Source organism: Apteryx rowi, unplaced genomic scaffold (assembly GCF_003343035.1).
Source record: "Apteryx rowi isolate R43461 unplaced genomic scaffold, aptRow1 scaffold_458, whole genome shotgun sequence".
NCBI classification, from domain to species: domain Eukaryota; kingdom Metazoa; phylum Chordata; class Aves; order Apterygiformes; family Apterygidae; genus Apteryx; species Apteryx rowi.
In genome coordinates this window covers 1-10511 of record NW_020450714.1, presented here as the reverse complement: position 1 = coordinate 10511, position 10511 = coordinate 1, and the positions used below count along the sequence as shown (strand labels likewise).

General features: G+C 38.6%; 1 protein-coding gene across 3 annotated transcripts; it reads left to right on the top strand.

The window, feature by feature from the left end:
- The first annotated feature begins 1998 nt into the window (after positions 1 to 1998).
- On the top strand, positions 1999 to 10494 carry ZNF830 (zinc finger protein 830). Of its 3 annotated transcripts, XM_026077568.1 has the most exons (9): positions 1999 to 2190; positions 2304 to 2403; positions 3280 to 3397; positions 4121 to 4154; positions 5567 to 5778; positions 6100 to 6190; positions 6859 to 6922; positions 7796 to 7861; positions 9683 to 9763. In XM_026077568.1, the coding sequence occupies exons 1-8, from the start codon at positions 2009 to 2011 to the stop codon at positions 7835 to 7837; spliced, it is 843 nt and encodes a 280-aa protein (XP_025933353.1). In that variant the 5' UTR covers positions 1999 to 2008; the 3' UTR covers positions 7838 to 7861; positions 9683 to 9763. The 3 variants fall into 3 exon arrangements, with proteins under 3 accessions (XP_025933353.1, XP_025933352.1, XP_025933354.1); XM_026077567.1 differs by lacking the exon at positions 7796 to 7861 and having other exon boundaries at positions 9683 to 10494; XM_026077569.1 differs by lacking the exons at positions 6859 to 6922; positions 7796 to 7861; positions 9683 to 9763 and adding an exon at positions 6758 to 6852.
- The last annotated feature ends 17 nt before the right edge of the window (positions 10495 to 10511 follow it).

Here is a 10511-nt window from a genome sequence, read left to right as displayed (position 1 = left end):
CTTTCTAATCTGATAATCTGAGGCAAAAGGAGTGATGATGAACCTCTCCCACCAGCCCATCTGGATTCAGAAAAGGATGTCCAGAGCTGAAGAACTTCTGTGATAACTCCTGTTATCAGTGTTCAGTTTCTAGGACAAAAGCGTAAGCGGATTAAGACAAATTTGTGCAAAGAAAAAACATTGTTTTGAAAACCAGGTATAAAAATGAACTGTTTTGTTTTGGAAAATGGATGGTTATATTTAAAATTTTCTAAGAACTTCTAGCATGGATTGATTCTTATGCTTATTTTTGAAAGATAAGCCTTACACCTCATGTTTTCCATAACAGCCTTATTTTTTAGTAAAAACAAAAAAAACCCCTATGCTTTTGAAAAGTGCAGCAGACTAGAATCGTGAAAGGAAGAGGGGACAATTAGAATCATTGGGACTTTGTAAAGGTAAACATGGATCTCAAATATATTCTCCCTAATTCTGTAGTCTAGGCGTACTGTAATACCTACCTTGCTACGGAAGCAGTTCTCCTCCTCCCGTACCACCTGCCCTGGTTATGTGAAAAGGCAAAGAAGTTATTCACTTTTGCATTAGTTTCACTTATTCCATGGTCTTCCAGTTGCTTTGGCTTCATTTGCACATCTCAGATTGCCATTCATGCAAAATGTCTTACCATGCGGTTTGTCTTCTCTGAAAATTGAAATAAGATCATGGTTCCTAGTAGGCTGTAGTATGAGACATACCAAAACTGATGTTCACAGAGCTGCAGTCTTGAGCTGTGAGACCACTTCCTCTTTATTTTTAAGAACAGCTTAAAATATGCCATTTTTGGTGATGGTGGTGACCAAGTTCTCCTGGCAGTCATACTGTTGTAAACCTGGAGTAATGCTTTTCTGATGTTTAATAGTAGCTCACAGTTTGGACTGTTACACTTGACACCGTAGAACTTGGGGCTCAATTTTTCCTTTTTTTTTTTTTAGTTATTTTATTGTACCATCATAAATGAAAAGGAAAAAAATAAAATATGGAAATTTCTCTGCTGTCCTTGGTCATGATACAGTTATTAAATGCTGTACTAGGAAACAGACCTGTTAATCCATTGTCTCTTCATACAGAAAGGGCTGATAAAGGGAGCGATCTTACTCTAATGAAATTATGCTGCTGTTTGTAGCAGTGCTGTGTTTGTAGTGGAAAGGTGCGTACTACTGTATGTTAAAATGGGGATTATGGATGTTAGGAAGTTTGCTGGTTGGGAGTGGATGCTTGCCCTAACAGGCATTGCAGAAGAGGGTGCAGCGAATCAAAGCCTAAAGTGCTTTTTGAAGGAAATGTTACAATGATTAGCAAAAAGCTGAGGCTAAGAAGAAAAAAAAAAAGTTAGGAAGCAATTTTCATAGTTATGTTCCACATTGAGTATCTTCTGCTGGGGTTTCCATAATCTGGATGTACTAGCTATTTTTTACTTCTTTTTTTCTGGCACTTTTTCCTAAGAAATTTGGAGTTGCAGCTAAACCTTGTCCTTTCTTATCCTTCAAACAGCAACCACCACCACCGTCCCCTGAGGCAGTTATGTCAAACATAGGAAAGTTCCTTCAAATCTGAAATTGGATGAGGCAGGGTGAGCATACGCTCCCCTCTTAACTGGATGTTTGGCCTGCTGGGGGCAGCGGCAGCACAGACAACTGGGGTTACCGAAGAGGTGAAAGGGGCTACTTGGAGAGCCTAGAAGGCGTCTGGATAAGGTGCCTCCAGTTCTGGTGGTGTTTGGAGGATTTAAATACTGCAAAAGGTGACCAAGCCATAGAACTGAATTCTGCTACTTATGTGGGACAGTGAGGGGAAGTGAGTAGAGAAGTAGCGCCCCTCGAGGGGCGGGGGTCCGTCAGCCCCGCCCCGCCCCTGCCGCGCGGGGGCGGGGCTCCAGCAGTACTGCCCCGCCCCCTGCCAGCCTGGGGGTGGGGCTCCGACAGCAGCGCCCTCCCCTCTGCGCGCGCGCCGCGGGGCGGGGCGGGGCTGGATGGCGGCCTCGCTCCGCCCGGCGCTGCGGCGTGAGGTGGGCGCGGCGCTGCCGGACAAGATGGCGGCGGGCGGAGTGGATGGGGGGCGGAAGCATGTGCGGCAGGAGGAGCTGCGGCGCCTCATGCGGGAGAAGCAGCGGCAGAACGCGGGCAAGAAGCGGATCGACTCGCCCTTCGCCAAATATCCTCCGCCTTCGGGGTGTCGTCGGGGCGGCYGGGGGGCTTCGCGGCGGGGGGTCGGGGGAGGAAAGGGGCGGCTCCGCAGCGTCTTGTCTTCCCTTAACGGCGGCGTACGTACAACAGCCTGGGGCACCTGAGCTGCGCGCTCTGCAACGCGCCCGTCAAGAGCGAGCTGCTGTGGCAGACGCACGCGCTGGGGAAGCAGCACCGCGAGGTGAGCGGCGGCCGCGGCCCGGGCGGGGCGGAAATGGCGGCGGGCGGGCCGGCAGGCGGGGTTACGGGCCTCTGTGGCCGCGTGCAGGCCCTTGGCTACCGGGTGACTCAGTGTTTCAGCTCAGTTCGCTGGGTTTGTTAAAGAAATGCGTAGGCACCTCCACGTTAGCAACGACTTTTAACTGCCAGCTGTCTGCAGCCTTCCCTGGTTGGACTTATCTCCTCGGAAGATCTTATCCCCTTGTCTGTATCTTATCGAGTGATAGCTCACGGGTGGGTAAGAAAACATCCTCCTTTTTTTTTTTTTTTTTTTTTGTCAGTGTAGATAGAACTTTCTGAAAGAAATTCCAGGGAGCTTGTAACCTGGATGCAACCTCAAACCAGATTTTTACCTTTTTAAATTCTTTTGCTGCTTGATGGAAGCTAAGAGATTGCATGTCGCAGTTTTACAGGTACTGTGGAAAAGACCAGAACTGAGCGACTCCCAGTTTGTTCCTGTTTTCTGAATAGATTGTTGTGGCAAGGCATGGTGCTATGGCTTTTAAACTACTGCTGTGTATTTTCGTTTTAAAATGTTTTCTATCCTGGGGCCTTAGGATGAGTCAGGCCTACTGCTCCAATGCTTTTCTGCTGTAAACATTACTAATCCTAGTCTGTCTTGTGCAAGCATTGCTTCCTCTGCCCATGTCATACAAGAGACTAACACAGACACCAGTCTTGTTTTTGATATTGGTGATGCCTATTTTAGTGATCTTGTTATGGAAAAATATTAACTCATTTTAATAAAGTATTCTACGTGTAATAAAGTATTCTACATGTGCTGAACTGCAAATTCAAAAGTTCCTGATAGCCTCCTGAATTTTGTACTACTTTGCAGAGAGTTGCAGAGTTAAAAGGCACAAAACAGACAGCAACTGGTTCAGCTGCTAGCACATCATCTCATCCTGTCAAGAGAAAAAATGACGCAGAAAATACAGAATTAAAGAGAGCGAAAGGTAAAGGCATAAAAATACTTACAAAGCCCTTGTCGAAATCTGACATTTTACGTCTTAAACGTGTATGTTTGCCAGTCCAAGAGAAAACTGCTATTTTGGTAGGTTAGCTAGTTTTCTTCCGGGTTAGTAGGTTAAATTAGGTCATGGAGTGGTGGGCTTGGTCCAGACAGCATGAGAAACAGTGTAAATTAAGCAATGGAAACACTTGCCTAGGAGTAGAAGTATTCAAGCCATTGGACTGCAAACCATTCATGAAATTTGTGCTAAAGGAAAGAATGTGGTTAAATCTCTTCCCCTGAGGCAACCGAATATGTAAATGTATGAAAGTGCTGCATTTGTGAAAACAAATGTTTCAGAATTCTCTGTCTTTGAAGAATTAGCTCTGTGCTTTCAGAATACTTTGTTGTTCGTGGTTCATACACAAGGATTATTTTTACATTTCTTTAAGAATTATAAGACAAACTACTGTTCTGGGCTTGACTAAATGCTAGGCTACACTAGCATCTTTGAGAGTAACTTTTTGTGTGCATAGAGTTGGAACTCTCTGTAGCACTGGTAGTACCTGACAGTCACAGTTGTAGGGAACATTTAAATTGTAGCAGTTGAGAAATTATGATAGTAGACACTATCTTTATGACCCTCCTGCTGTAGTAATAACTTTATTTGAGGGATATTTCTAAAAAAAAAAAAGATTGTAAGAAGTGACTCTTGACTGTTATACAGGTCCAGATGACAAGCCACACACATCTGCATCTGGGTAAGTAGATCTTATGTGTTTTTTTTAACTGTGTATGAATTTTGTTATGCTCTCACCCTGTTTTTCCTCATCTCTGTTTTCCAGCTAAGGGTAAAGATACAAATACAAATTAGCAGATCCCTGGTTCTGTTCAGTGTTTAATGTGGGTGTATAGTCTTGAGTTTGGCAGCATCTTCCTCTGTGTAAATAAGAAAATCATGGTGTTAACTCTAGAGTCTGTGACAAAACAAGAATTAGTTTACTGTCATTACCAGACTTTTAATGCTTAGTATGGTGATATTATACAGTCTACTAGAATGAAAGTAAATAGACTGTGGCATACGCTCCGATCTGTAATGCTAGCATACTGCAAAAACATGATAGCCTGCAGAGAAATTATATACTACACATGCAAATAATACTTAGTCACAAAACCTACTAATAAATTTCATCTACAGATTTTTATTAAGACATTTGTTTCTTAAAATTCGTGTAAATGCCTATCTTTCAGATGAAATCTTTCTCTTAAAGATGTGAGCGTACTTGACTTCAAGGGATTCAGTCATTTGTCCTCACATATGCATCTTGGTACCATTTGAGATTTCTGAGGATATTTTGACATCCATGTGGGGTTGGGAGATATCACACGAGGCTTGTAGGTCTCCTGTACACTTCTATGTAGGGTGAATTATTATTATCTTGCATTGACATTAAGCACTATTATCTTGACCCTAATAGACATTGTTGCCTTCTGGAAATTCTTTTTTTGTGTATAAAATTACACAGTTGTGAAGTTTGTTTGTCATAAAATTGGTCAATATGATTAATTTTAAAATCACACAGGGAAAAATGCTCAGCTTGGAGGCTTGCAGATATCCTAAAATATCTGGATTTTTTCATTGCTGAGCCTGTGCAGCTCTTCCTGGTTTCAAAATAAGTTTGTTTCTTTGCAGATCTGAGCTGCAGTAAGTACCCAGAATAAGTAGTTGTATTATACACAAAGGTTGCCAAGGTTTAGGTGATGTTTGTATCACCACTGTCCTATGAATTTTGTATTTAATGTATTCACAGCAGGTACACAGATACAGATAATTTTGAGTGTGAACATAGTATTATCTAAATAATTTGCATTCCTGAAACCTCGCTTTGTTATAGGATACTTTTATTAAATTATCTTATGGTGAATATGCAAGTACAAAAATTGAAATTTGAATGTGTTTTCAGTACTAACCTGAACATTCCTGAGGAACTTTAAAAGAAAACAACAATTATGTGCTGCCTTTGGACAATGGTTACACTAGCTGCTCTGCAGTTTAGTGTATTGCAAAATATTGAGAAGATCATAGTGTTTACAGTTTAAATAGACTTTAGATGCTAGACTGTAACTGATTTTTGTAAAGTTTCAAATATTTATTTCTTGTATCCTTTACTAGGCTACCAGCAGATTTTTTTGATGAAACAGAGCAAAATGGTGCAAAAGAACGGCTTTCAAAGAGTCCAGGTCCCAGTTTATTGTCGGGAAATTATGATGATGATGATGATGAAGAGGAAGAACAGGAAGATCACTCAAACAAATCATCTGTTATGCATAAAACTGAAATTCCACCTCCAACTCGAGAAGTAATAGCTAATTCTCTACCTACAGGTAATGATGAATGTAGTAAGTGATTCAGTAAGGAGAAGCTTTGTGATGGAGGGGTTTTGTTTTATTTTTCTAATTATTGCTATTAGCTGATTAGGATGTGGAAGGAGAGTAGGGAGAGAGATTCTTGGGTAGTTGGTTATTTTATAGTGTTTTCTCAGCCTGCTTGCCACATTTGTGCTGTAATTGTTTGAGGCTGTGAAATGGAATAATGTCTGGCTCTTTTTGCTTGATTCAGTAAGGTATTAATTTAAATTCCTCTCTACTCAGAATTTTGTATAGGAGCTTGTACAGTTGTTCATCGGTCTCTGTCCTTTCTTACAGACTTCTTTGACAGCAAAACTACAGCTGCGCCTATAGTTTCCCATTCAGGATCCATACAGAAACCAGAGATACAAGAGAAGGTAGTGGAAAGGTAAGCAGTCACATGAAATATTGATAAATTTGGGAACTGTAATAAAATGTTACTCTTCCTGAAAATACCTGTGATCATTCAGAAATCTGTCTTATTGTTTTCTTGTAACCAGAATAGTCTGTGTAGAATTTCAGCATCTAGCATCATTTCAGACTGATATTTGACATCCTACAGACAGGATAAAAAATGGAGCAATGGGTCTTTTAGATATCTGTATTTGCAAGTTTTAATAGAGGGTACTTTTGAAGTTTAGTGTCAACTACTGCTTTTTACTGTTTAAAGAAAACCATTAACTTGTTCTTTTAATAATGATTTGGTTCACTTAGGCACTTCTTTAAACATTGACTTAGGCTATCAAAAGTAGAGATTCTGTTGTTAAAATTTTTGGGTGCTCAACACACTGGAAAGGATAGTTCAGGAAGCCTTAAGCTACAGTTCCTGTTTTGACAGTGAGTTTTAAACCTCTCTGTGCAGTTCCTTGTGTGTTAGATAAGGCCAAATTGAAGAAATGAGTTTTGATGAACGTAGGTGAAACTCAGGGCATAAAAAAACTTATTTCATTTCTAGGTCCTTTTATGAAATGGATTCTCTTTCTTGACTATTAACTCCACCAAAAAAAACAAAGTTATAAAGTGTTAACTCAGGATAATAATAATCCAACATTTCAGGAAAGAAAACACGGCTGAAGCTTTACCAGAAGGGTTCTTTGATGATCCTGAAGTGGATGCAAAAGTAAGTGGTCTTACATTTCTGTTCTGCCAGATTTATTTTCTGCCAGATATTATAATTTTCTGAGTAGTAAGGATGCTTTTCCAGGTAATGAGTTATGACTAATAACCGCAATATAAGAAAATGACTGAATTATTTCATTCTGTATTAATTAGAAGATATGAAAAGGGTGTATGGGGGGAAGAGTTTGTTAAACCATCTCTCAGACTGTATTTTTGGTTTCCTTTGTGAGCTAAAGGAAAAAAAGAAGCAATGTTATTCATTGACTAAAATGCTGGACTGGGATTTGGAAGATCCACTGTTTTTATTTCTGTGAGTGGCCCTGGGAAAGGCATTTCCGTATGTCAGTTTCTGTCTCTCTGAACTGAGAATAGAAAAATACTTATGTAATGTGCTTTGAGAGATCCTGTTGAAAAGTGTAAGAGTTGGTTTTATTTTGTATTGATACTATACAGACTGCGAGAATGAAAACAACTAGATTGTGGCATGCACTCCAGTCTTTAAGTCCTGGCATACTGCAGCAGTAAACTTGATCCTAAACCCTCTGTCTTTTACTGCTGTGGGCTGCTCAGAAAAAAAAGAGAAAACATGTTGGGGCATTCGAGGTGTTTGTCCAAAACCAACCATTAAAAATCTTGGAATTTTGATCAAAATCTTTCTTTATTATTATTATCATCCTACAACTTGCACAGTAACAAATGATGATCAAAATAATACTGATTTTTGAAATGCAAAGCATATTTTTGTAAAATTTACCACAGATTTAATGGCTTTCTTGTTATCTTTATCAAAATAATAGTGTTGTGGACTTGCATATTTTTCAAAGTTATATTTGTTTTCCTTGAATATATTTCTCTTCTGATCACACTGTGGAAGGCTGTTGGTGTATTTAAGTTCAATTGTGAGATGGAGCCATGACTTCTGATTAGGAGACCTTTTCGAGTAAGGCTTCTTTATGTTCATTTAGTCCTGCTTTCACAGTTACAAGCTTATGTGTCTCTTATTTGCTCTGGCAGGATTCTTCTGGAACCACTCATGCACATGAGTATGTTGGCAAATATGAATGCACTCATGTTCAGATACTTCTTGAGTGATGAATTTCTGAATATTGAAATATGTAGCTGAAAAAGACACTTCTATTTCTTTTTGCATATGACTAAGTGGTGTATTGCACTCTTCAAATGCTTTAGTTTCACCATGAGCTAGGAGGCTACTGTAAAGCAGGAGTGTCTAACAAGTAAGGTGGATGTCCTTATATCTGTTACAGACACTAGTTAGAGATCTTTATTAAGGTCATTTCCTTAGCTGATAAAATTTACAAGTGGATAGATGTTCCAGTAGGTTCTTCCTTCAACTGTTTACTGATGCTGTTTGTTTTAATCAGTCCTTTCTAAGCGTAGCTAATATGAAGAAGAAGGAAAGTGTCTATGACATTGGTTATGTTGAGATGGTTGCAGTGATTTTTGTGCTGGAATCATACACAAAATAATCTAATTTCAGAAGTTCCAGTAGGCTTTTTGGCAGGGAGGTTGTGGGCTTGGAAAATGTTGATTCTTTACATCAGGGTTATAAAGCTTGTCAATTCTGGATTAGATAAACATTTCAAGAAAGTCATATCTGTAGTATTTAAATTTATTATAACAAATACAAATAATTATGAATTACAAAAGATGACCACAATGTGTAATAACACATTACATACACACATGTTAGAAATAATCACAAAACAGAAAAATGAAATGATGGATATTACTTCCCAATATGTAGCTTGCTTTGAAACTTTTAATTTATTCTATAAACCTAATTCATTCTACTGGATTTCATATAATCATTCAGGAACAAAACATGTACATAACAATCATCTTTACCATGATGATGATGATTGTGTTGCCAGAAAAGAGGAATGAATAAAAGAAAAACAAAGCTAATGCAAAAAGATACCACAAATCATTGTCCAAACTGCTTGCTTCTCCCAGTCTTGTAATTTCCACCCAATCCAGGGCCAGACATAATCTGTCATCTAATATAATGATACATGCCACAACTTCCAGTCTTTATTTGTGGAAGTTTTGGTTACAAGGGTAGATGATTTGGTTTATTTGCTAATATGCTGTGCTAAAAGCACAATCTGTTTTTGATTGCATTATTGCAGATCTTAAACCCATTCTTACAGCTGCTACTCTTTCAGTCATCTTGTTTTACTAACTAATGCTCTCTGCTACAAAAGAAAAAGCTTTGCAGGTATTGAAGTGGTATGTAGCTGTAGTATTTCTTCTGCTGGCCAACAAAATCAGGCTAGATTTGAAATATAGGAGAGTAGTCAGACTAGTTACTGAATCATGTAATACTTTGCTACATTAAAAGCTGATAATTCATCGCTTTTGGTTTTTTGAGATACACTGCTTTATATGATTGAACAGGCAGCTTGTGGAAGAATTTAAAACTTGATAGAGTAAAATTACAGGACCCTCAAATTACCAGGCTTGATCATTTCTGTTAATCCAGGCATCCCACACCATCCATTCCTTGTCAATTGTTCTTTAATATGACATTTTAATCCAGGAGTCTTTTTTTTTTTTTCCCCTCCAAAATCATTAGATGGCTGCTGCACTATCTTGTTCTTATACATTACTTATACTGAAGTATGTTGACTAGACTTTTCTTAGAAAATGGCATAATATTTTTCCTGTTTCTTCAGTTTACAGTGCCCAAAGGGTGATTTGACATTAATTGTTAACACATTTGGTTTTTCGCGTTCCTTAGGTGCGAAAAGTTGATGCTCCAAAAGATCAAATGGACAAAGAATGGGATGAATTTCAAAAGGCGATGCGACAGGTCAACACAGTAAGTGATGGAATCTATTTTTATTCATTCTAAATACAATACACAATACAGAAAACAAGTTTCATGCAGATCTGCAGAATGACTGACATACTGCATTTGTCAGTTATTTGTTTCAATGCAGGGTGTAGTTAAATGTGCTTGGTCAATGAGTAAAGGGTTCCTTACATTTTCCACTGAAGCAAAATTAAGTGGAAAGAACTTTTGATGAGGATGCAGTCATCAATATATCTAGTTACTTTAGTTAAATTACATTTAAGTAAGATAGCAGATCAGTCTTCTATATCCAAATACTGGACTGTATTTATAGGCTCTTTTTTAGATGAGATATATTCATATTTTAACCTTAAAAGCCAAGCAGCCCCCACATCTGCATATGCCTGTCCTTTTGAAGCAAGAGCTATAAAATGTAGGCAACCTGGGTTTTATTGTTAATTTAAATTTACTAGAAAGGAACCCCAAACTTCGGGAAAATAAAAGAAGATTTTGTGTGTGTGACAAGTTGGCCATGGTTTTTCTGTACTTTCACTTCTTACTGTTTAGCATTGCATTGAATGTCTTACCAGAGCAGGTTTTTATCCGCCCCTTTTGAACAATGTGAAACTGGCATTAAAGATACCTGGTATTCTCACTCTTCCCTCTGAGTATTTGCCAATTTTCTTCAATTTTAATTGTAAATAATTGCTCGTATGTCAACTGCTAAGTGGTGAAAAAAAATTATCATTGCTCATTTTAAAGCAGTCAGCGCTAT

Coding starts and splice junctions, on each gene's coding strand:
- ZNF830 (XM_026077567.1), top strand. CDS start 2,009: ATGGCGGCCTCGCTCCGCCCGGCGCTGCGGCGTGAGGTGGGCGCGGCG. Junction 2,191..2,303: donor ATCGACTCGCCCTTCGCCAA/ATATCCTCCGCC, acceptor ACGGCGGCGTAC/GTACAACAGCCTGGGGCACC. Junction 3,398..4,120: donor AGAATTAAAGAGAGCGAAAG/GTAAAGGCATAA, acceptor ACTGTTATACAG/GTCCAGATGACAAGCCACAC.